Below are 27,000 nucleotides of genomic sequence, written 5' to 3'. Positions count from 1 at the left end.
ACTCACTATTCAGCACCAATCTGCATGTAGGGGATATTTATTTTTCCAATATTTACAGTGGGCCTGCAGTAGTCACAATAAATAACATGGTTTCATAAAGGATACATTGTACATCATGTTTTCATTGAGAAATCAAAGATACATGTCAACAAAGAGTTATATTTTGTACCATTGATATATCAGTGTCATATTGTTAATACAATATTAATGAATGTAGCATAATCTCTTACAGATTTGTATTAAGATGAACAATTCAACATGGCAAATTAGCAAATTGTCTGCATTTAGTGGTGTGATGATTGGTCCAAGAGAGTTCTGAGATTATGGTGGTATTGTTGGTGTAGTATAGTTGTCAAATGAGGGTTGACATTGTATGATCTTGTATGAGTGTTTGCAGTAAAAACTATTCTGGTTAAAAGGGGCAACCTGAACTAGAAAATGATCTGCTATGCAGCTATATTGGATGTGTACTGTCCTGTACATTCATACTCCATATTCATATTCCCTATGATAGTGAGGTCTGAGTCCTTGTACAACTACACGTTGTTAGGTAGTAGTCTAGAACTGTGTGTGTGTTGTGTGTCAGTCAGTAGTGAGGCTCACAGTCTTCCCTCAGGCTGTCAGTGATGTAGCTGATCTTCAGGACATCTTGGTAGTACTGTTTATCCACGGCCGTGTTGATGGTCCAGCCCACCACCTCCACCCCTCGCTCTGCCCAGTACTGGACATAGTCTCTGTAGAGAGGGATAGATGAGGGGAGTGGAGACCTGTTGGGTCAGTGGTCAGGGTATCATGTTTGTTTTAATACTTCAACAAACATCAATATATTATATGAATACAGACAGTATATGTTATCTGACAATAGGATACAACTGTCTCAATTTTGAACTTCCTCTGATATTAACACACAATGATGTGTGATTCAATCCATGGTCATGTTCATTAGGGCTACACTGTATGTAGCGAAACGTTTTGCAATTGAAAACAACAATGAGAGTTTCCTATTGAAAAAGTCCAGGTAGTGTCCCCAGCGTCAGAGTGTTTTATTCAATTTTCTCCCTAATGAACACAACCCATGTAACAAACTCAGTAGGCCGAGCCACTGCTGTTAGTATTACTCACAGGGAGATGAAGTCCTTCTGCATGAGGATGGCTGAGACGCCACACAGGTTCCACAACAGGTGATGGTGGGCCCAGTCCAGCAGCACATCCAGAACTCCCAGCCAGTAGTTTGTCCACGCTGACAGGGAACGGGGTGTTCCATCGCCATAGCGACTGAGGCTCCAGGGCCGGTGGGTCAGGGCCGTGACCACCCCAGGGTCCGCCTGGCGCATCTGGAGGAGTTGACCGATGAGGAAGTCAGAGGTGGTGTTATGGTTATGAGGACAGATAACAGTCTTGTTATAACACATCCATACAGTGTGTAACAAGCCTAGCCTGGACCCACACCTGTCGGACAATGGCTAAACATGACAATGACCATAGGAGTTGGCAAAACAGTACAAACAGACCTGGGACCAGACTGGTGCTAAACTGCACACTATAGGAAAAACACCACTATAATGGAACAGAAGATGACTAAATGTGCACATAGATGTCTCAATTCATATTTACAGTTTAATTTGACGTTTTTGTGCATATATTTGGGCTATGTTGTGTGTTACTGAGTTGAAAGGTTGTTTTTGAACAAACATAAATGTCAAATGACCAGAGATGTTACAAAGTTTACCTTGTAGATAACTTTAGGTTGAAAGGAGCAGACAATGCTAGAGTTGTAGAGGACAGGGTGTTTGTGATACATCTCCCCTAGGGCTGCAGCTGCCTGGTGGAGAGGAGGGAACATATACAGTGGGGCAAAAAAGTATTTAGTCAGCCACCAATTGCGCAAGTTCTCCACATTCTCACATTGTTGAATTTATTTGCAAATTATGGTGGAAAATAAGTATTTAGTCAATAACAAAAGTTTATCTCAATACTTTGTTATACACCCTTTGTTGGCAATGACAGAGGTCAAACGTTTTCTGTAAGTCTTCACAAGGTTTTCACACACTGTTGCTGGTATTTTGGCCCATTCCTCCATGCAGATCTCCTCTAGAGCAGTGATGTTTTGGGGCTGTTGCTGGCCAACACGGACTTTCAACTCCCTCCAAAGATTTTCTATGGGGTTGAGATCTGGATACTGGCTAGGCCACTCCAGGACCTTGAAATGCTTCTTACGAAGCCACTTCTTCGTTGCCCGGGCGGTGTGTTTGGGATCATTGTCATGCTGAAAGACCCAGCCACGTTTCATCTTCAATGCCCTTGCTGATGGAAGGAGGTTTTCACTCAAAATCTCACGATACATGGCCCCATTCATTCTTTCCTTTACACGGATCAGTCGTCCTGGTCCCTTTGCAGAAAAACAGCCCCAAAGCATGATGTTTCCAGCCCCAAAGCATGATGTTTCCACCCCCATGCGTCACAGTAGGTATGGTGTTCTTTGGATGCAACTCAGCATTCTTTGTCCTCCAAACAAGTCGAGTTGAGTTTTTACCAAAAAGTTCAATTTTGGTTTCATCTGACCATATGACATTCTCCCAATTTTCTTCTGGATCATCAAAATGCTCTCTAGCAAACTTCAGACGGGCCTGGACATGTACTTGCTTAAGCAGGGGGACACGTCTGGCACTGCAGGATTTGAGTCCCTGGCGGCGTAGTGTGTTACTGATGGTAGGCCTTGTTACTTTGGTCCCAGCTCTCTGCAGGTCATTCACTAGGTCCCCTCGTGTGGTTCTGGGATTTTTGCTCACCGTTCTTGTGATCATTTTGACCCCACGGGGTGAGATCTTGCATGGAGCCCCAGATCGAGGGAGATTATCAGTGGTCTTGTATGTCTTCCATTTCCTAATAATTGTCCCCACAGTGGATTTCTTCAAACCAAGCTGCTTACCTATTGCAGATTCAGTCTTCCCAGCCTGGTGCAGGTCTACAATTTTGTTTCTGGTGTCCTTTGACAGCTCTTTGGTCTTGGCCATAGTGGAGTTTGGAGTGGGACTGTTTGAGGTTGTGGACAGGTGTCTTTTATACTGATAACAAGTTTAAACAGGTGCCATTAATACAGGTAACGAGTGGAGGACAGAGGAGCCTCTTAAAGAAGAAGTTACAGGTATGTGAGAGCCAGAAATCTTGCTTGTTTGTAGGTGACCAAATACTTATTTTCCACCATAATTTGCAAATAAATTCATTAAAAATCCTACAATGTGATTTTCTGGATTTTTTTTCTCATTTTGTCTGTCATAGTTGAAGTGTACCTATGATGAAAATTACAGGCCTCTCTCATCTTTTTAAGTGGGAGAACTTGCACAATTGGTGGCTGACTAAATACTTTTTTTCCCCACTGTACAGTACTTACTGTCAAACTACATGCAGTGTAACACAAATACATGTGGGCGGCAGGTGGCTTAGTAACCAAAAGGTCACTGGTTTGAATTCCCGAGTCGACAAGGTGACAAATCTGCCGATGTACCATTGAGCAAGGCACTTAGCCCTAATTTGTTCCAGGAACGCCGTACTACTATGGCTGACCCTGTAAAATAACACATTTCACTGCGCCTATCCTTTGTGACAACATGATATATCAGGACTACTCAACTACTATTTGAGAAGATCCAGTCACACAAATGTCCCCTGTGGAAAAGGTCCAGATTGATGTTGTCTTTATTGGACCCAACCCCCCCGACCTCGCGACCTCAACGTTTCACACCCCTCTTGTTAGCGGAAAGAAAACATTGCAGTTTTAAAGCACATTTTCTGCACTTCTACACATTTTTCGATGTCACCTGAGTGAGTCAACAAAAATCTAAATGGGGGCCCCTGGAAGTAAAGGCTCCTGGGCACAATCTGGCCATGATAACTACAAGATCAAGATAGCCTAACTTACCTACCTAGCTAACGTGGGCTTGTTGATCAACTGGACATTTCTGAAAGGTTCTAAATAGCTCTCTCAGATCTGTCAGTGAAGGACATAACAAGAGGAAAACTAGCCATGCACCACGTTTCTAAATGGCACCTTGTGTGTTCTAATATTACAACTCTCAACTGAAAGCCTGAGTGTGTTGACCCCATTGTGGGTTCAGATCTGGACCACGTCCGCCTGTTGAGTATGGCTGTGATATATGATGATCTTATGGTCAGCAAGTGGCATCTTATTTAAGGCCCAATGGAGTGAAAATTCTGTTTTTCCTGTGTTTTATCATATTGTTCAACATCTGATGGAAATAACACTGTAAAAGTGTGAAAACATGTGATCAGTGTTTTTTCCTGATAGTTGCTGGTTGAAAATACAATCTACACAAGACCTTCTAATCAGCACGTTTGCATGGGCGGGAGTTTCACCTTTCCATGGTGACGACATCATGCGGTACTGGACTAAAAAAGATCAATGGAGAATCTCTATTCAAAATCATTTTTATTCCAGGATTAGGCTTAATCTGTATCCGGGAAACTGCTCCAAGACTATTTAATTGTCTTTTTGACTGCTTTGGTCCTCCATATATAATGAGGTCTGTAGGGGACAAATCTAACGCTTACAAAACTGTCAATATGGGGAAGGTGGAAGTATAGTGAGTCACATTGTAATTCCTCTCAGACCTACTGTCTGGGGCAGCTGTGAGATTCTTTATAACCAATCTCTATAGTAGGGATTCCTATGTTACTACCTTAAACAGCTGGGTTTTTAACCGGCCTTAATCTCCCTATACACTCAGTTTACTACCATTTGACCTTACAGTGATGTGGTTGTCATTCAAAGTGCTGCTGGAGTGTGTATATGGGTGTTTCCCCAACCCTGGTCCCTCAGTACCCCCAACAGTACACCTTCCCCTTGTATCCCTGGACAAACACACCTCATTCAACTCATTGAGGGCTTGATGATTAGTTGACAAGTTGAATCAGATGTGCTTGTCCAGGGTTACAATAAACATGTATACTGTTGGGGGTACTAGAGGACCAGGGTTGGGAAAACCTGGTGTATACTGTAGTGAAGCCCTAAGTCCTAAAGGTTTATAACAAGGCTTCTACCTGCCTAGAGAGGCCCTGTCCAGAAACAACCCCTATAGCCTACCCACTAGACACCTGGAAAGAACTGAGGAGTGTAAGTGTAAGCAATATGCTACACAATCAGAAGACAAGATGGAGACATCACCATATTGCTTAAACCTTTATCCAATCCCCTCAGATCTCCAGTTGTATCTAGGAAGTAGGGGCTGTTCCAAGACAGGGACAATACCTTCTCAGGTTGATCTTTGACATCAAAGAAGATGGTCAGCTGGTGGTTGATGCATTCCTCCACTGCCTCCTGAAGCGTTGGCACCCTCTCCCCCTTGAACTTCTCCCTGGAGACACACAAAGGCCAGCGGGGACACACAAACGTTTGTACTGCTGCTATATTTGAGACACCACCAATAGGTCTATATCTGGCCTTGTACCATTCTATATCAATAGGTCTATATCTGGCCTCGTACCATTCTATATCAATAGGTCTATATCTGGCCCTGTACCATTCTATATCAATAGGTCTATATCTGGCCTCGTACCATTCTATATCAATAGGTCTATATCTGGCCCTGTACCATTCTATATCAATAGGTCTATATCTGGCCTCGTACCATTCTATATCAATAGGTCTATATCTGGCCTCGTACCATTCTATATCAATAGGTCTATATCTGGCCTCATACCATTCTATATCAATAGGTCTATATCTGGCCTCGTACCATTCTATATCAATAGGTCTATATCTGGCCTCGTACCATTCTATATCAATAGGTTTATATCTGGCCTCATACCATTCTATATCAATAGGTCTATATCTGGCCTTGTACCATTCACAGTTTACACTCCCCATTAGTGTATTTTCAGTCATCCTGACTCTGTCCTGCTTGAAGTCCAACTGAACTCACCGATCACACATGGGGCCATGTTTACTAAGCGTTTGCACCAGGTACCGACCCTATCAGTGTTTCCTGGCAGAAGCACTAACTTGTGTTCTTTTTAGATCTGCTAACACTGAAACCGTAACATTCAGGTCAGGGTCATGTTCATTAGGCTATACAACTGAAAATGTTTTGCAACAGCAAACAAAAACAAGCATTTGTTATTGATCCCTCCCTGTTTCAGTCCATTTCCTGCCTAATGAATATGACCCAGGAGTTCAATGCTTTTGGACCAGGCCCTAACCTCCCCTCCCCTGCCAAGCCCACCCGAGCCTGTGTTTGCCCGTGGCGTCCAGCGTCCTGAGCTCTGCCAGACGCAGCGTGCCCACCGCTCCCGTCCCGTTGGTGGTGCGGTCCACCGTCTCATCGTGCATCAGCACTGCCTCTCCATCTGCAGTGAAGCCCAAGTCCAGCTCCACCCCTGTGGCTCCATTCCTGCTGGCCTAGAGGACAGGAGAGGAGGATGAAGCAGGGGGAGGAGGAAGGGATGAAGAGGTGTGTGGAGAAAGACAGGAGAGATATAGATCTGAAATGGATAGATAGAGTAGGGGAGACGGAGCAGCAGGCTATTAAACCAACTGGGATTGTACTGATCTAGTAGGCCTAGATATTAGCCAAAATATGTTTCAAATTAAAGAGTAGATACAAAAATAATGTTCCAGACACTCTAAACTATAACTAACCATGGCAAAATAAGTTAACAGGCTCTCCCTCTGCATGGATTTTGGGCAACATTTAGAGAACCCCCTGATAATATGAAACAATGTCTCAGTACAGACAAGGGACGTCATATGCCTTTCATCGGCCTCTGCTCACTTCACCTGCTGCCCCTAAATCACATCATTATAGTCTAGGAAGCCTACTCATCATTTTATTTGCAGCAACAGCATTAAGTAGCTCAGACAGGGTAGATAACTGATACTTTGTCCTTGATTCACCTCTCGGATCGCTGCAATGGTGTTCTCCGGAGCATCGTGTCCCCCTGCCCGGTGCGCAACCACGGGGACGCCGGCGCTCGCAAGGCCAGTGGGCCGCAGCACCTGACTTGCCTGGTCAGCCGGCACTTGTGGGAACCGGAACATCACGATAAAGACGTAAATGGATGCGGTGACGGCCGATGCTCCAATCGCGCTCCTGGTCCCGAATAGAACCAGCAGAAATACCGCTGAGAAATAAACTTCGTCTCCAATTTGTAACATCGTTTAGAAGCGTTGATTAAAATGTCTCCAATGATAAAATCAATACACTGTCACTGTTCTCAATCCTCATTTATTTGATCGATCTACTTGATCACCGAATGATAGTTCCTTGCTGGTGTGAGATTCCAAGTTGAGACCGAGATGCATGCGCTTAGGTAACTAACTACCAGACACAGCAAAAAAAAACAAGAGTTAAATTACGCATAATTCCAGACACAGCCGACTCACTGCTCCAGCTTCACAAAATAAAAACACACCATATTATATTGCGATGGGATGTTGCAGAATCCGAGATTTGAAAGGAGAGAGCATCAGTCGGTTTCTAGTTCATAGTACACACCGATCTAGAGGTCGTTGCTATGGAGCAGAGACGAGAGAGAGGTACCACGCTCACACTGTACTCGAGATAGCTGCAGTCTGAGCCATAGAAATACAATAGAATAGAATGACAGAAATATATGATATTTCTATGGCTAGAGCCATAGTGGAGAGTTTCTGACTGTGGCTATGCACTCATCTATAGATACTGAACATTACACACCACCCTGTTCACATAAATGGTTCACTCCTACAGATGAGTCATGTGGCCGTGGTATATAAACAGTGGCGACCAGTTTATTCAGGGTAGGTGCACATTTTTAGCACCCCCCCCCCCCCTAAAAAATACATATATATTTATAAATAAATATAGTTTTGCATGTTATTTTAGTGTTAATACTTGTCACATATCAGTTTGCAAACAATGTCAAATATATATATCATTCAGTTAATAAAGCCGCATACACACATGGTCTCTTTTTTGTTTTCTTGAGTAAGGCAGCTCCAAATTGCAGGTTTCAGCCTAGCACAGTGCTTTCTGTGGCTGTGAGGTGAGCCAGCAGAAAATAGGAGCATTGCGCTGTGATTGGCTCAGTGTTCTGTCACTCATGAAGTATAACATCCTTAGGAAGGGTAGACATCCAAAATTTCAGCCCTTTGGGTCCTGCCATATAGTTGTATTACAAGTGCCCTTCAAAGAAGGCTCAAGGTCATTGGACACAGATACAATTATTTAAAATGATGTCTTATGTACAGTAGCTTTGATTGGACTGATCATGTCAACATCTTACTTTCAAAATCTTAGCTAGCAGTCATCATCACCATAAATCAAGTCGACAATCTACTCCTAAATCCTTTTGAATCCTTGTCATATGAAGGGAAATTAGAGATAAAACGTATCGGTGCTCATCGACCATAAAGATTACACAACAAATTGGAAATCCCAAATTCAACAATGACTCGTTTGGAAGGAATCAGTGGCTAACTGCAAGCACTGCAAAGAAACCATGAACGTTAGCCAGCTATTCAATGGAGTGGTTTTTCAGTAAGCAGCATGAGTCCATGGCCCCATCCTGCCTGGTGTCAACGGTACAGGCTGGTGGCGGTGGTGTAGGGAATGTTTTCCTGGCACATGTTAGGTCCCTTGATACCAATTGAGCAATGTTTCCATTCCCCAAAGAATTCCTGCTGTTCTGTAAGCAAAGGGGTGTCTGGCCCGGTACTAGATGGATGTACCTAATAAACTGGCCACTGAGTATATGTCACAGATAAAAGGTTTTTAGAACCCTGCATGACAACGTGAAAGCCCTCCCCTGTATGCCATTTGGAACACTAGTGTGACCACACATTACAAAAGAAAGCAAACCACAGTGCACTTAGTGAAAATGTATTATATTTATCAAAGATAAACAGTCAATTCAGTCTAGAAATCAAGGCACAACAGAATGAAATATCAACAATCAACATTGAGAAACCAATTAAAAAGCATAGTAACGAACAAACACAACCACAGAGTACAACCATGTGTTCTGGAGTAGATTTGAAAAAGGGTAACAGTTTTGAGCTCTAAGAGAACCTAAGCAGTTGGACAATATTCTTGTTGTACAGGGTAAAACAAATAGATACCTGCCTTAGTGCTGTTAGATACATAGATACAATGTGTCAAGTCATATTTCGGGATGCCCATATCATTGCATCACTCTCTTAGTGACAGCTGTGTGTGTATATACTGTGTGTGTGTGAGAGAGAGAGAGTCCATGCCGGACATGACCATTTGTGAGAGTTGCAGTTCCAGGTTTACTTTTCTTGGTATGCCATAGAAATATAATCTATATGATGTCTAGATTACATACAGATATAGGATCTTCATTTGACCAGTATTGTCACATCAGTAGATCTTTCCAGTACTATGCATCTCTACACTGTATCCTTGCGTAGAGAGTGGATGTGCTGGAGCAGTTGGTCACAGTAGACAGGGGTGCGCTGTTTGTCCCTCACGGCTTCCACTTCCTGCTTAAGGAGGGCTGGGTGGACGCCACTGCCGGTCTTCAGGACCTCTGGACACACAGACAGACATGAGACAGTCAGGGGTTAAGTGGAAATGGACACACACAAATAAGTAACAGTAGATTATCTCTCACACACACACACACACACACACACACACACACACACACACACACACACACACACACACACACACACACACACACACACACACACACACACACACACACACACGAACGTTGACTACCTTGAGGAACTCCACACAAATGAATTCAACACAATAACAAAGTCAAGATATTGGGGTGGATTATTGTCACTGGCTGCAATCATTCATTGGAAATGAATAATTTGATTCAATGTAATTGTATTTATGAGGACTGACAGTGAAGAAACCACCAGAGAATATTTGCAACTATACATTGATTTTAATAGTAATTTTTGGCAGCATTTCTGTACTTGTTACTTTTGTACACAATACCGTTCTCAGTCTGAGTGATTGACAAGGAAGATGTCCAATGGAGCAGAGTTATCCCAATCAATATTACCACCGGGGTTGAAGAAGGCAGAGTTATCACAATCAATATTACCACCGGGGTTGAAGAAGGCAGAGTTATCACAATCAATATTACCACCGTGGTTGAAGAAGGCAGAGTTATCACAATCAATATTACCACCGGGGTTGAAGAAGGCAGAGTTATCACAATCAATATTACCACCGGGGTTGAAGAAGGCAGAGTTATCACAATCAATATTACCACCGGGGTTGAAGAAGGCAGAGTTATCCCAATCAATATTACCACCGGGGTTGAAGAAGGCAGAGTTATCACAATCAATATTACCACCGTGGTTGAAGAAGGCAGAGTTATCACAATCAATATTACCACCGGGGTTGAAGAAGGCAGAGTTATCACAATCAATATTACCACCGGGGTTGAAGAAGGCAGAGTTATCACAATCAATATTACCACCGGGGTTGAAGAAGGCAGAGTTATCCCAATCAATATTACCACCGGGGTTGAAGAAGGCAGAGTTATCACAATCAATATTACCACCGGGGTTGAAGAAGGCAGAGTTATCACAATCAATATTACCACCGGGGTTGAAGAAGGCAGAGTTATCCCAATCAATATTACCACCGGGGTTGAAGAAGGCAGAGTTATCCCAATCAATATTACCACCGGGGTTGAAGAAGGCAGAGTTATCCCAATCAATATTACCACCGGGGTTGAAGAAGGCAGAGTTATCCCAATCAATATTACCACCGGGGTTGAAGAAGGCAGAGTTATCCCAATCAATATTACCACCGGGGTTGAAGAAGGCAGAGTTATCCCAATCAATATTACCACCGGGGTTGAAGAAGGCAGAGTTATCACAATCAATATTACCACCGGGGTTGAAGAAGGCAGAGTTATCCCAATCAATATTACCACCGGGGTTGAAGAAGGCAGAGTTATCACAATCAATATTACCATCGGGGTTGAAGAAGGCAGAGTTATCCCAATCAATATTACCACCGGGGTTGAAGAAGGCAGAATTATCCCAATCAATATTACCACCAGGGTTGAAGAAGGCAGAGTTATCCCAATCAATATTACCACCGGGGTTGAAGAAGGCAGAGTTATCCCAATCAATATTACCACCGGGGTTGAAGAAGGCAGAGTTATCCCAATCAATATTACCACCGGGGTTGAAGAAGGCAGAGTTATCCCAATCAATATTACCACCGGGGTTGAAGAAGGCAGAGTTATCACAATCAATATTACCACCGTGGTTGAAGAAGGCAGAGTTATCCCAATCAATATTACCACCGGGGTTGAAGAAGGCAGAGTTATCACAATCAATATTACCACTGGGGTTGAAGAAGGCAGAATTATCCCAATCAATATTACCACCGGGGTTGAAGAAGGCAGAGTTATCACAATCAATATTACCACCGGGGTTGAAGAAGGCAGAGTTATCCCAATCAATATTACCACCGGGGTTGAAGAAGGCAGAGTTATCCCAATCAATATTACCACCGGGGTTGAAGAAGGCAGAGTTATCCCAATCAATATTACCACCGGGGTTGAAGAAGGCAGAGTTATCCCAATCAATATTACCACCGGGGTTGAAGAAGGCAGAGTTATCCCAATCAATATTACCACCGGGGTTGAAGAAGGCAGAGTTATCCCAATCAATATTACCACCGGGGTTGAAGAAGGCAGAGTTATCACAATCAATATTACCATCGGGGTTGAAGAAGGCAGAGTTATCCCAATCAATATTACCACCGGGGTTGAAGAAGGCAGAGTTATCCCAATCAATATTACCACCGGGGTTGAAGAAGGCAGAGTTATCACAATCAATATTACCACCGGGGTTGAAGAAGGCAGAGTTATCACAATCAATATTACCACCGGGTTGAAGAAGTCCTTATGCACAGTAAAGCACGTATGGCTTCGGCCATTACACTTATGTCTGTTTAATCTTTGGTTTCCTGTCCGCTTTCTGTTTGTGGTCTAATGTACACCTTTGCTCTACAGTATTATGTTTGTCCCTATATGTACCGTTTGCTCCCACATTTCTCAAATGACTGCCTCGCCTGGTTCACTAACTACTTGTCAGATAGAGTTCAGTGTGTCAAATTAGAGGGCATGTTGTCCGGACCTCTGGCAGTCTCTATGGGGGTGCCACAGGGTTCATTTCTCCGGCCGACTCTTTTCTCTGTATATATGAATGAAGTCGCTCTTGCTGCTGGTGATTCTCTGATCCACCTCTACACAGACGACACCATTCTGTATACTTCTGGCCCTTCTTTGGACACTGTGCTAACAAACCTACAAACGAGCTTCAACGCCATACAACTCTCCTTCCGTGGCCTCCAACTGCTTTTAAATGCTAGTAAAACTAAGTGTTTTTTTCAACCGATTGCTGCCCGCACCCTCCCGTCCGACTAGCATCACTACTCTGGACGGTTCTGACTTATGTGGACAACTACAAATACCTAGGTGTCTGGTTAGACTGTAAACTCTCCTTCCAGACTCACATCAAACATCTCCAATCCAAAGTTAAATCTAGAATTGGCTTCCTATTTAGCAATAAAGCCTCCTTCACTCATGCTGCCAAACATACCTTTGTAAAACTGACTATCCTACCGATCCTTGACTTCGGCAATGTCATTTACAAAATAGCCTCCAACACTCTACTCAGCAAACTGGATGAGGTCTATCACAGTGCCATTCATTTTGTCACCAAAGCCCCATATACTACCCACCACTGCAACCTGTATGCTCTCGTTGGCTGCCCCTCGCTACATATTTTGTTGCCAAACCCACTGGCTCCAGGTCATATATAAGTCTTTGCTAGGTAAATCCCTGCCTTATCTCAGCACCCACCCGTAGCACGCGCTCCAGCAGTTATATTTCACTCGTCGTCCCCAAAGCCAACACTTCATTTGGCCGCCTTTCCTTCCAGTTCTCTGCTGCCAATGACTGGAACGAATTGCAAAAATCACTGAAGCTGGAATCTTATATCTCCCTCTCTAACTTTAAGCATCAGCTGTCAGAGCAGCTTACCGATCACTGTACCTGTACATAGACAATCTGTAAATAGCACAACCGACTACCTCATCCCCATATTATTACTTATTCTTTTGCACCCCAGTATCTCTACTTGCACATCCTCATCTGCACATCTATCTCTCCAGTATTAATGCTAAATTGTAGTTATTTCTCCTCTATGGCTTATTTATTGCCTACCTCCCTACTCTTCTATATTTGCACACACTGTACATAGATTTTTCTATTGTGTTATTGACTGTACGTTTGTTTATGTGTAACTCTGTGTTGTTGTTTTTGTCGCACTGCTTTGCTTTATCTTGGCCAGGTCACAGTTGTAAATGAGAACTTGTTCTCAACTGGCCTACCTGGTTAAATAAAGGTGTTCTCAACTGGCCTACCTGGTTAAATAAAGGTGTTCTCAACTGGCCTACCTGGTTAAATAAAGGTGTTCTCAACTAGCCTACCTGGTTAAATAAAGGTGTTCTCAACTGGCCTACCTGGTTAAATAAAGGTGTTCTCAACTAGCCTACCTGGTTAAATAAAGGTGTTCTCAACTAGCCTACCTGGTTAAATAAAGGTGTTCTCAACTGGCCTACCTGGTTAAATAAAGGTGTTCTCAACTGGCCTACCTGGTTAAATAAAGGTGTTCTCAACTGGCCTACCTGGTTAAATAAAGGTGTTCTCAACTAGCCTACCTGGTTAAATAAAGGTGTTCTCAACTGGCCTACCTGGTTAAATAAAGGTGAAATAAAGAGTGAATAGTCCCGACAAAAATAGCACTTCACGTTCACCACCAGATGGGGGTGTTGTACCACAGTGACATCCACTCCAACAGGACAGATACCACTGGTATTTGATGGTAATAAAGATGCTATGGAATTACTTGAAGTAGAGCCAACAGTAAGTGTTGAGGAAACCGCATGGCGTAACTGAAGCTGTACAGTGTTGATACTCCTGTCAGTTGGGATGAGTTAGTTCACGTCAAGTCAGCATTCGATACACCTCGGAATCCACTTTGTTCCTCAAGTGGTGACCAAGGGGGATTTTTGCGACTTGTGTGTATAAATAGTGTTTTTTTCTTTCTCTGAGCTCTTTTGAACAAAGGAGAACAATGATGACTTGTGATGAGAGGGGATCCGGTGATTCCCCTGAACATGTGCCAACCACGGGGTGTGTGTGTGTGTGTGGAGCAGCAGCCGCGCTGCCAGGGCTGTGGGATTATGGGAGGAAGGAATTATGGGAACAGGGAAATAGGGATGAGAGAGGGGGAGAGCGGGAGGAGTGGCAGTACTGTCCATCATACTGTCAGAGGAGCAGCAGACATCAAGCTCTTGGGAGATGACTTTGAAATTCAAGAACCATATAAGAATGGGATCAAGAATAAAAGAATAGAAGCAGGAAAGAAAGGAAGAAAGAGAGACGGAAGGAGGAAAAAAGCTTCAAACACAGACATGAGACAAAGAATGTCTCCAGATTTGTGGGGAGGATTGTGGTTATGGGTACGGGGGTACGACACAGCTATCAGTCAGCACTGGGTGAGCTCATCCACACACACGTTTACAGCAGAGCAGCGCACATGTGCATGCATATCACACACACAGAGGCACCGCTAACCTCCCTTCCTACTGGCTGTATCAATCGACCAGGGTTGGGGTCAATTCCATTACATTTTTTTCTGAGGGACACTGCAATTGGAATTTAAACTCACCCCTTGAACTGACTGAATTGACATGGAATTGACCCCAAAACCTGTTATCAACCCCAACCCTCTACACCCAATCCCTGTACCCTCACACCCAGGATAGGCAGCCCATAGCGGGATAATGTGAGCCTCCAGCCCCCCCTCTACCCAGGAGAACAACCCCCTAATCACAACCACATGGAGACCCCTCTCCCTCATCTTTCCACACAGCCACTCCATGTTATCCCCCTCTCTTTCATCTCTCTCATCCCTCTTTCACCCCTTTCCTCCATGTCTCTTCCCCCTCTCATGCCTGGTGTTTTCCGACAGGGTTTGACAGTTCTGTGGTTTCATGGCTATTTGTGTGTGTGTACATGTGTGCATGAGTATCTGTCTTTGTGTGTGTGTGTGTGCGTGCGTGCGAGCAATGTGCATACGTGTGTGTGTTATTTATTGGCAGAAGGTCTGAGTGTGTTTCCTGTAGTGTGGATGTGGGGCCTTAGCGGAGAACACTGCTGGAGTTTCACTCTGCTTCTCATGGAGGCTCCTCCTTGATTATCTGTGACAAACGCCTGATGATTCAACCATATTCTCCCATCTTCATATGGAGGGAAAAGAACATCAATGGGGCTGTATCCCAAATGGCACCCTATTCCCTTTATAGTGCACTACTTTTGACCAGGGCCAAGTAGTTGACTATGTAGGGAATAGGATGCCGTTTGTGACAACGTCGGACAGAGCTGATGCAACAACAGCCACCGTACTGTGGATTCCACTCCGTTTGAAACCTTTATCAGAGTTAATATGATGTGTTCTGGCTGTGTGTCGGGGTATCAGATCAGTAACCTTGACCACAGGATGTTCAGTGGTTGGGATGTAAATCATGTTTATGAACAGGACCTTCGCTTATATACTCACTGTCATCCAGAAGGGAAGTTGTGTAGCTTTTCAGGGGTGATGACGGAGCGTCAATCACACACACTCCTCTGCCTCTGGACCCACTCCCAGCCCCGTGATGGACGAGGGGAGTGGTGGTGTGTGTGTGTGTGGAGTAGGGGGCTTCGCACGGGTCAGCGTGAAAGATGAATGGAGTGGAAAAGGTGGATAGATAGCCTTTGATACGACGGAAAAGGGGGATCTGATATCCTAGCAATGTGGTTATGTGTATGGGGCTGTTAGACGTAGGGATCAACTCTTTAAACTCTGACTGAGACAGGACAGAGCCTATGAAACATGAGCACTACTGCTACCCACCTGATCAACATCAAGCCATATTCACTCACTTCATGTTCACTAGCTATCATCACCACCATCATGGTATCTGTGTTCTTTATCCAATCTTCCAATCTCATCTGTTTCTCCTCCATACCATCTTTTCCATCATGGCCCCTCTTCCTGGTCTAAGGGTTGTCATGACCCCTCTTCCTGGTCTAAGGGTTGTCATGGCCCCTCTTCCTGGTCTAAGGGTTGTCATGGCCCCTCTTCCTGGTCTAAGGGTTGTCATGGCCCCTCTTCCTGGTCTAAGGGTTGTCATGGCCCCTCTTCCTGGTCTAAGGGTTGTCATGGCCCCTCTTCCTGGTCTAAGGGTTGTCATGGCCCCTCTTCCTGGTCTAAGGGTTGTCATGACCTCTCTTCCTGGTCTAAGGGTTGATTTAGGATTGGACCAATGTGGTATTGTGAGTCTCACCAAGCACAGTGTCCTGCACGCGGCTGTCTGGGTCATCCAGGTGCAGCAGCAGCTGCTGGAACAGGACCTCCAGGTGTTGACTGTAGAGCTGGGAGTTGTAGTCTTTCCCCAGTGAGGCAAGCCATAGGCCCAGAGCCCTGAGGGCCACGCCCCTCACCTCCTCACTGCTGTCATCCAGACGCTTCAGCACCTCTGAGGGCACACACACACACACAGACACACACACACACACACACACATTTATGAAAGAACCCAGAGACACGCAAAGATAGGAGACACACAGACACAAACAGAGAGCAGGATGGGAACAAATTAGAATGACTAAATTAGAATGTCTAAATCTATTTATATAGGATCATAAACAATCATGGATGCATTCTAGAAAGATGTAGAAAAAAGGTGTGTGTCAGTGACAGAGGGAATGAGAGAGGATTGAGAGAGGAACAAAGAGAGAGAAGGAGAGAGAATGAAAGAAAGAGAGTGAATGAAAGATAGGCATACTGTGGGCAAGAGAGGAGAGAAAGACATGTTTGCTCTAACAAAGACAGGATACACAGAGGGAGACACCAGTATAGTACCAGGGTAGATGTTGTTCAGGGCATCTGGGCGGAGACTGGGTCCTATCAGTTTGAGCAGGGTGGACAGAGAGCGACAGGCCAGTAGTCTGGACAGCTGAGAGTCTTCCTCTAGAGCAGACAACACCTGGGGGCTCAGCCTCTCCTCTACGGCCAGTAACTACAGACACAGAGATAAAAACAGAACATTTGGTTGTGCATCAGCATTTTCTCTCTTTATGTCAGTCACTCAACTATCCATGTCAGCAACCAAGTTTTAATTGGTAGTTAGTTTAGCTAGCTATTTACACTTCTGGTAAACATGGTCGTATCCTGACCGGGCACACGGGGAACATGCCCATGGGCCCTGAGCTCCAGGGGGCCCCCAATGATTTTGTTAGCCTATCTGAGTGAGAATGACTATCATGTTAACATGGCATCATTCATTTCAACATGTGTAGAACTGCAGGAAATGTGCTTTAAAACTGTAAAAATCTCTCCACCCCATGGCAAAATGGGTAGGAAATTAGCTGAAAAACTGCACATTTCTCTCTGTAGAATTGCATAAAATATATGTTATAAAATTGCAGTTCTCTCTGCCCCATGGCAACATGTAGAATTGCAGTTCTCTCTGCCCCATGGCAACATGTAGAATTGCAGTTCTCTCTGCCCCATGGCAACATGTCTTGCCAACCAAATCTTGCTTAGGGCCCGCAATAGGCTAGAGATGGCCCTGAAGTAAGCCGCTACTTTATTCCCAGGCTTTGAACCTCACGGTTTATACAATGACCCGGCTAATTTATGGATTTTTCCCGCTTTCACAAGATTCATGCCGCCAAAAAACTGAGCACCGTCACATAATGTGACGTAAATCGAGCGCGCTCAAACTTCCCATCATTCTGATTACGGTAGTCATTTTGTCACCCTCATCATGGCAAAGACACGGAGAAATGCATATTATGCAGCTTTCAAGTTGAAGGAGATCGATCTGGCTGTTGGAAAAGGAAATAGAGCTGCTGACAGCGTGGAGCATTGTCAAAAAATCCACTATCATCAACGGGTTTGGAAAGGTTGGACTGCTGCGTGTTGAAGAGGGCAGCGATCCAACATCGGATGAAGCAATTCTGAGGCTATTCAACTCTGACACCGAAGGAGATGACTTCAGTGGTTTCAGTGCACAGGAGGAGGAAGATAGTGACCAATGACTTTCTTGGTAGGCTACTGTTTACTGCTATTTTTACATTTTTTGTTACAAGCCGTGTTTAGTTAAAGCCTATTTATTTTTGTAACAAGCCATGTTTAGTTAAAGCCTATTTATTTTTGTTACAAGCCATGTTTAGTTAAAGCCTATTTATTTTTGTTACAAGCCATGTTTAGTTAAAGCCTATTTATTTTTGTTACAAGCCATGTTTAGTTAAAGCCTATTTATTTTTGTTACAAGCCGTGTTTAGTTAAAGCCTATTTATTTTTGTTACAAGCCATGTTTAGTTAAAGCCTATTTATTTTTGTAACAAGCCGTGTTTAGTTAAAGCCTATTTATTTTTGTAACAAGCCGTGTTTAGTTAAAGCCTATTTATTTTTGTTACAAGCCATGTTTCGTTTAAAGGCTGTGTAAAGTTCATTTGTTTCAATGTACCGGTAGGCACCGGCACCTTCAGTGGGTGGGGTTTATATTCAGGTGCGCTTAATAGTCCAGAAATTACGGTACACAACTACTACTGTGCAAATAGTGTGTGGGCACTTGGCAGCGAAAGAGCAGGAAAGCTGAACTCACATTTCATACATGTTATGTTCACAGGTAGCCAGTGAATCACTCTAGTACACACAGTAATCCAAAGCACAGGTCTGACACTGGAGACCCTGTTATATAACCAATTGACTTCCCAAACACTTTAAACAGAGGAGGAACTGGACAGAGATGGCTGTTGCCCATCATCCCTGGTGACTATGAGACAGGCTGTGAGTGTGGGAGTGATGGGGAAAGCACAGCAGGACAGAGCTGCAGCAGACTGACACTGGACCAGGTAGACAACAGAACACAACCATCCCTGAGCTGGTCTAAGATCACATGAGTGAGGGTCAAAGAGAAAGAGAAAGAGAGAGAGAGAGAGAGAGAAGAGAGAGGGCTTGGCAATAAAGTGATCTAACATGACATCAGTGTCTATCTGATGGGGCGGTGTGTAAATGGAGCAGCTAATTGTTTTTACAGGAAGGAGTGAAGGACTGGAACAATGTTCCCCAGACAAAGCCCGGTTTGATTTGCCTGTGGAAAGGAACACACCCACACACAGCCAGTGTTCTCCAAACTGTTTTCACCGTTGTTAAACACCATTTTAAAAGTGGTGCAACGCAAAGTGGTGTTTGAGCCGGTCGAGAGGGTGTGAATATGTCTGACTGGACAGACAGTCCCAAGGACAAACAGACGGTCGAGAGGGTGTGAATATGTCTGAGTGGGCAGACAGTCCCAAGGACAAACAGACGGTCGAGAGGGTGTGAATATGTCTGACTGGATAGGCAGTCCCAAGGACAAACAGACGGTCGAGAGGGTGTGAATATGTCTGACTGGACAGACAGTCCCAAGGACAAACAGACGGTCGAGAGGGTGTGAATATGTCTGACTGGATAGGCAGTCCCAAGGACAAACAGACGGTCAGGAGGGTGTGAATATGTCTGACTGGATAGGCAGTCCCAAGGACAAACAGACGGTCGAGAGGGTGTGAATATGTCTGACTGGACAGACAGTCCCAAGGACAAACAGACGGTCGAGAGGGTGTGAATATGTCTGACTGGATAGGCAGTCCCAAGGACAAACAGACGGTCGAGAGGGTGTGAATATGTCTGACTGGATAGGCAGTCCCAAGGACAAACAGACGGTCGAGAGGGTGTGAATATGTCTGACTGGATAGGCAGTCCCAAGGACAAACAGACGGTCGAGAGGGTGTGAATATGTCTGAGTGGATAGGCAGTCCCAAGGGCAGGTGCAGGGCCTGTCAGAGAGAGAGAGCGAGAGAGCGAGAGAGCGAGAGAGCGAGAGAGCGAGAGAGAGAGAGAGAGAGAGAGACATAGCGAGAAAGAGAGGTGGATAGAAAGATGGAAAGACAGAGGGGAGAGAGATGGATAGAGGATGACCGTCCATTACATTAAATGGTGGAGTGGCACCATCTATATTGAAAGTAAGTGGGCAAAGCAGGGACGCTTTGGTTTAAACTAGGTGAACTCTCCCAATGGTTTAAACTAGGTGAACTTACGACAGAGCCTGGGCGCGTCGACATGATGCTGCCACTATGCTTCACTGTAGGCATGGTGCCAGGTTTCCTCCAGACATGATGCTGCCACTATGCTTCACTGTAGGCATGGTGCCAGGTTTCCTCCAGACATGATGCTGCCACTATGCTTCACCGTAGGCATGGTGCCAGGTTTCTTCCAGACGTGATGCTGCCACTATGCTTCACTGTAGGCATGGTGCCAGGTTTCCTCCAGACATGATGCTGCCACTATGCTTCACTGTAGGGATGGTGCCAGGTTTCCTCCAGACATGATGCTGCCACTATGCTTCACTGTAGGGATGGTGCCAGGTTTCCTCCAGACATGATGCTGCCACTATGCTTCACCGTAGGGATGGTGCCAGGTTTCCTCCAGACATGATGCTGCCACTATGCTTCACCGTAGGGATGGTGCCAAGTTTCCTCCAGACGTGATGCTGCCACTATGCTTCACTGTAGGCATGGTGCCACTATGCTTCACTGTAGGCATGGTGCCAGGTTTCCTCCAGACATGATGCTGCCACCATGCTTCACCCTAGGGATGGTGCCAGGTTTCCTCCAGACATGATGCTGCCACTATGCTTCACTGTAGGCATGGTGCCAGGTTTCCTCCAGACATGATGCTGCCACTATGCTTCAATGTAGGCATGGTGCCAGGTTTCCTCCAGACATGATGCTGCCACTATGCTTCACTGTAGGCATGGTGCCAGGTTTCCTCCAGACATGATGCTGCCACTATGCTTCACTGTAGGCATGGTGCCAGGTTTCCTCCAGACATTCAGGCCAAAGAGTTCAATCTTGATTTCATCAGACCAGAGAATCTTGTTTCTCATGGTCTGAGAGTCTACAGGTGCCTTTTGGCAAACTCCAAGCTGGCTGTCATGTGCTTTTTACTGAGGAGTGGGCTTCCGTCTGTCCACTCTACCATAAAGGCCTGATTGGTTGAGCGCTGCAGAGATGGGAGAACCTTCCAGAATGACAACCATCTCCACAGAGGAACACTAGAGCTAGAGTGACCATCAGGTTCTTGGTCACGTCCCTGACCAAGGTCCTTCTTCTCTGATAGATCAGTTTGGCCAGGCGGCCAGCTCTAGGAAGAGTCTTGGTGGTTCCAAACTTCTTCCATTTAAGAATGATGGAGACCACTGATTTTAATGAAAAATATTTTTTTTATATATATAATTATTAGTATGGTTTGATTAAATTCAAAGCTCCCTACCATCATATCTAAACCAATATGACATGGATGTTGATGAAACTTTGCAAATCAACTTGATTGGAGGCCTCTGGTCATGAGTCGTCATGCGTTTTAACAGGGTCATTAACATTAGGGGAAAAAAGGACTATTTCTTTCCCTGACCTAGCTCACTATCTAGGCATCGAATAAGAACGAGCCTACAGCGTCCATAAACTGACCATCAGACTTGCCACCTTTCAGACTGAATAAGGTTGTATGACCAACAGTTTTGATTACATTTCTAATTTAAGAACCAATGATGTGCTACCTTGTTGTAGCATTTCTGACAATGCTAACATATTTTTTAGCCAAAGCTCAGAGTTTATACACCAGGCTAGTAAGATGGTGCTGACAGATATGGCAGCTCTGCTTCTACGTGTGTGTTTACCTGGCTGGGCGGGATGGCTCCCCCTTGCAGCAGAGCTAGCAGACAGCAGAGAGCTGAGGTACGGATAGCTGCAGCAGTACGACCTGCCTTCCACACCAGGTTAGGTAGCAGCAACTCCAACAGAAACACATCCAGGTGCTCACAGAACCTCCTAGAGAGAGAGAGAGAGAGAGAGAGAGTTCAACCACCTAAAAGGAAGTGATTCCCAAACCTTCCATAACAAAGCCATCACCCACAGAGAAATGAACCTGGAGAAGAGTCCCCTAAGCAAGCTGGTCCTGGGGCTCTGTTCACAAACACAAACACACTCCACAGAGCCCCAGGACAGCAACACAATTAGACGCAACCAAATCATGAGAAAACAAAAAGATAATTACTTGACACATTGGAAAGAATTTACAAAAAAACTGAGTATACAAGAATGCTATTTGGCCCTAAACAGAGAGTACACAGTGGCAGAATACCTGACCACTGTGACTGACCCAAACTTAAGGAAAGCTTTGACTATGTACAAACTCAGTGAGCATAGCCTTGCTATTGAGAAAGCCTGTCTTCTCTTGAGAGCCATGTCAGCCTATGTGCACACTGCCCACAAAATGAGGTGGAAACTGAGCTGCACTTCCTAACCTCCTGCCCAATGTATGACCATATTAGAGACACATATTTCCCTCAGATTACACATATCCACAAAGAATTCAAAAAACAAACCCAATTTTGATAAACTCCCATATCTATTGGTTGAAATACCAGCATGTGCCATCACAGCAGCAAGATTTGTGACCTGTTGCCACAAGAAAAGGGAAAATAAATCAACATAAATATGGGTTGTATTTACAATGGTGTTTGTTCTTCACTGGTGAAGAGGCACCATTTTAAATACAACCCATATTTATGTTAATTTATTTTCCCTTTTGTACTATTTGCACATCATTACAACACTGTATATAGACATAGTGACATTTGAAATGTGAGAGATGGGAAGAGAGAGAGGCATGGGGGAAGGGAAGAGAGAGAGAGAGAGACAGAGAGAGAGAAATGGAGGGAGAGAGAGAGAGCGAGAGAGATGGAGGGAGAGAGAGAGAGATGGAGAGAGAGTGAGAGTGAGAGAGAGAGAGAGAGATGGAGCATTAATGAAGTCGGTCAGTTATTCCAATGGACTGATTCCTACATTAGTACACGTCTTGGATAGAAGTAGATGTTCTGAAGCCGTCTCTCCTCCCCAGTCCCCACACAACAAATTACTTCTCCAATGATTCACTAAGAAATACCCCCAAAAAATCTGCTCTCTAGTACCGGGCTATTCAACTCTGACCCTACAAGGTCCAGAGCCTGCTGGTTCTCTGTTCTACCTCATCATTAATTACACTCACCTGGTGTCCCAGGTCTAAATCTGTCCCTGGTTAGAGGGGAACAATGAAAACACAGTGGAACTGGCATCCAGGTCTAAATCTGTCCCTGGTTAGAGGGGAACAATGAAAACACAGTGGAACTGGCATCCAGGTCTAAATCTGTCCCTGGTTAGAGGGGAACAATGAAAACACAGTGGAACTGGCATTTAGGCCCAGAGATGAGTTTGAAGGCTCTAGTAGAGTGACACTCTAGTTCCCACATTCCCAAGAAATTCTCTAACGATAAGGACAAATAGATTATTTTCTTCGGAAAATAAAGAAATGGTCTAGTCCCCAGTTTATTATCGAATAATTCACTATGAAATTCCTAAAAACTTTGCAGAAAAGTCTAGGAATACCTAATATAATCAAACGATATGGTGATGAATGATGCAGTCAGTGTACAAATAGGCAACATCATCAGAGTCAGGATGAGCAGACTGGGAAGTAGCCTCCTTGTCCTATGTGTCGCGATGTGAAAACACTTGATGAGAATACACACAGTAATATAGAGCTACCAGGCAGCTACTGGAGATTACTGAGCGCTACACAGTGACAAACCACTGACTCACAGCTGTATCTACGGCCATGTTTCCCACAGCCAGCCGGTCTGTGGATACTAAGACTAGAGGTGCAGAAAGAGAGGGAACAGGGGATGAAGAGAAGGGGACCATCTGGATGTCCTTTGTTTCTCCTCTTCTCTCACTCACTCTCTACTCTCCTGCCAATGCAATCATACTGACAGACACTCCCTCTCCTTGCCTGCCTGCGCCCACACACACACACACACACACACACACACACACACACACAGTTAATTTATGAGTCCGGCACCCCATTTCTCCCCAACACTGACATGTGGTATTTGTAAGTGCAAAATCTGGCAGCAGTCTCTATAATCCCTATATACACCCCCATTATACTTCTGTTCTGTGTGACTACATGTTGGAGCGGGCTGTACCATCTATTCTCCAGTAGGGGGAGCCTATCTCCCACTAATGCAGCCAGTCAGCAGCCTTCATGTGTTCTATTCTCCCTGCTCTCTATCTGTCCTATATGGAAGTGGATGGAAAGGATGCCATGAAGAGTAATGGATCTTTCCACATTGCATTGACCAATCCCATCAATAGTGTGCATGGCGCTCGCAGGCACAATAAGATATGATTGTCAGTTTGGTACCCAACACACATTTACACAGTCAGACTCAAGACAAGTGCTACTCCCAGCAAGTAACGCGCATGTAAAGGACGTCACGCTGCTTATCGAGGGCCGCTTCCTCCTGATTCGGCTCATACCGGGGCCCGAACACAGGACCTCTGCTTCTTTGCAAGCACACATGACCACCCTCCTGAAGTGTCTTACCAATCACGGCACGTGAATAGCAGCTATTTGGCAGCGCAAGTGGGGACACTTCTGGCTGAGGAGGCAGTTTCACACATCCCCATGTGCCCCCCCCCCCACACACACACACACACACACACACACACACACACTGCTAGCCTGTCGGGTCTCTACACTGCCTAGCTCTATGCTGTAAATCTCAGACAGCAATTACAGACCTTCCTTGCCAACAACACACACCTCTTTCTGAAGAAGAACTTTGATTGTATCTGTCATTTTCACAGTGTGGGGTGTATTCTTTCTCCCAGAACACATTCCTTTCTACTTGTATTTCATCTTAACTTTTAATAGCAGCCCACCTCTCTACTTCTGTTCTACCTTAACCTTCAATAGCAGCCCACAGATCCACATGAAACAAAGCCATTATGTGTCAGTGGAACTAAGGCATATGTTTGAGGATACTCTCTCTCTTCCCTTTTCCTTTCTCTTTGTTCTGCTGCCGACATGTTATTATGTCATTTTGTTACAGGAACAAAGAGTGTATTATAGAGAGATACTGTGCATCATTATCATTATCGCCTTGATGAGATGGAAGTGTGTGTCTGTGTGGGTGTGCTGCACTACAAACATTCTACATGGGAGAGACTGTGTGCGGGAAGGTATTACTTAAAAAAAGGCAGCTTGTAACCACATATAACAAATGGATTTGCATTAGTATATACATTAAAAGTCCCAATGTAAAGATACAGCTCACTTTTCTACTTTAGTTGCTACAGAGCATTGCTACATGGGACAGGTGCCCCATGTCAGTGAAGAGCATTGCTACATGGGACACGTGCCCCATGTCAGTGAAGAGCATTGCTACATGGGACACGTGCCCCATGTCAGTGAAGAGCATTGCTACATGGGACACGTGGCCCATGTCAGTGAAGAGCATTGCTACATGGGACACGTGCCCCATGTCAGTGAAGAGCATTGCTACATGGGACACGTGCCCCATGTCAGTGAAGAGCATTGCTACATGGGACACGTGCCCCATGTCAGTGAAGAGCATTGCTACATGGGACACGTGCCCCATGTCAGTGAAGAGCATTGCTACATGGGACACGTGCCCCATGTCAGTGAAGAGCATTGCTACATGGGACACGTGCCCTATGTCAGTGAAGAGCATTGCTACATGGGACACGTGCCCCATGTCAGTGAAGAGCATTGCTACATGGGACACGTGCCCCATGTCAGTGAAGAGCATTGCTACATGGGACACGTGCCCCATGTCAGTGAAGAGCATTGCTACATGGGACACGTGCCCCATGTCAGTGAAGAGCATTGCTACATGGGACACGTGCTGCCATGCAGCCTGCTCTTCACTGACTTTGTGGCAGTGGGTAGCATGGCTAGTGGCTAACATTAGTGGCTAACCGAGCTGGAATATAAACTCTGTAGCACAGAGTAGATCCTCCAAATGCCGTTGAAAAATAGTGCATTGTGGGTAGATGAGAAGATCTCCAGAATTAAGTGAATAAATATTGAATAACTATGTTTGTACTTATAGGTAACCAGATCGTGACTACAACTAACTTACTAAGTCTTTGACCACACATCCCGTTGGTGAGTAAAAAGTCATGCTTCCAACCCTATCTGTCAATATGAATTCTTCATAGTATAAACTTCCAGAAGACCTGGTGCCCTTAGATGAAAGTTGCTATACTGTATAATCACTCACTACTGATCTTCCTATGATGACTTAACTACCAAGGTGCCCTGGGTTAAAAGCACAAGTCAACACTAAACAGCATAGGTGGCCTGTGAGAGGAAGAGAGAGTTGGGGAAGGACAGAGGCTCTGCTTGTTACCTTTATGGGATGGATGTAGCCTATCACTCACCTCTGGAGCTTGGAGTTCACAATGCTAATGTCTTAATGTCTGACTTCTAGCCTGGGTGTCCGTCTGCTTCTACCAACTCCTTTGGCCAGTTTGACTAAAAGGGTTCCACACCATAATAACTACCCAGATTGACCTCCACATGACCCTAGACATTATGTACACATCCACGGTGACACGCGCTGCACCCCGGGCAGTCACGGTCGACCCTTGGGGACCACGCTGACGAGTTACCCCACTGAGTGACGGGGACAACTGCTGCTGCGACCGCAGGAGCCACAGCAGAGACCACAGACCACAAGGCCCCGGCTTAACTTAATGCATTCCCCAAGATTAGAGAGGCGCTAGAGAGGCGCTGGAGGGGAAGAGAGATGGACTATGTGGAAATGGCTTGGAGAGGCGGAGATAACAGAGATATTCAGGGACCCCATGAGGAGTCTTTCATGTTATTGTCTGCTAATATCCTGGTCTGGATTTGACTGAATGTAATGTGGAATGCGTGGGTGACAGGTAGCCTTTCCACAGGTGATTTAGTTGCATGTGTCT

The 27,000-nt window shown here is 44.9% G+C and overlaps 2 protein-coding genes across 3 annotated transcripts in view; both read right to left on the bottom strand.

Moving 5' to 3' along the window:
* Positions 1–5: 5 nt before the first annotated feature.
* On the bottom strand, positions 6–7,757 carry LOC110487023 (glycerophosphodiester phosphodiesterase 1). Its single transcript, XM_036939084.2, has 6 exons — positions 6,911–7,757; positions 6,240–6,415; positions 5,267–5,372; positions 1,730–1,822; positions 1,123–1,334; positions 6–734 (listed from the first exon to the last, which is right to left on the bottom strand). The coding sequence occupies exons 1-6, from the start codon at positions 7,169–7,171 to the stop codon at positions 587–589; spliced, it is 996 nt and encodes a 331-aa protein (XP_036794979.2). The 5' UTR covers positions 7,172–7,757; the 3' UTR covers positions 6–586.
* A 1,108-nt stretch (positions 7,758–8,865) lies between these two features.
* LOC110485270 (dynein axonemal assembly factor 5) overlaps positions 8,866–27,000 on the bottom strand; it is a 112,313-nt gene continuing 94,178 nt past the window's right edge. For both annotated transcript variants that reach the window (XM_090194241.1, XM_090194240.1), the window contains 4 exons: positions 21,846–21,996; positions 16,982–17,138; positions 16,404–16,595; positions 8,866–9,546 (listed from right to left, as the gene is read on the bottom strand). In XM_090194241.1, the coding sequence (XP_090050367.1) occupies positions 9,407–9,546; positions 16,404–16,595; positions 16,982–17,138; positions 21,846–21,996 (640 nt within the window). In that variant the 3' untranslated portion in view covers positions 8,866–9,406. The remainder of the gene's footprint in view (positions 9,547–16,403; positions 16,596–16,981; positions 17,139–21,845; positions 21,997–27,000) is intronic.

Source organism: Oncorhynchus mykiss, chromosome 12 (assembly GCF_057628025.1).
Source record: "Oncorhynchus mykiss isolate SJ-2025 chromosome 12, ASM5762802v1, whole genome shotgun sequence".
Taxonomy (NCBI): Eukaryota; Metazoa; Chordata; class Actinopteri; order Salmoniformes; family Salmonidae; genus Oncorhynchus; species Oncorhynchus mykiss.
This window is presented reverse-complemented; position numbering and strand designations above follow the sequence as displayed.

Excerpts from the sequence above, each read along its gene's own strand:
- LOC110487023 (XM_036939084.2), bottom strand. The coding sequence starts at position 7,171 with ATGTTACAAATTGGAGACGAAGTTTATTTCTCAGCGGTATTTCTGCTG. Across the intron at positions 6,416-6,910 it reads CCATTGCAGCGATCCGAGAG|GCCAGCAGGAATGGAGCCAC; the intron begins GTGAATCAAGGA and ends CCTGTCCTCTAG. Across the intron at positions 1,823-5,266 it reads TCAAAGATCAACCTGAGAAG|GCAGCTGCAGCCCTAGGGGA; the intron begins GTATTGTCCCTG and ends CCTCTCCACCAG.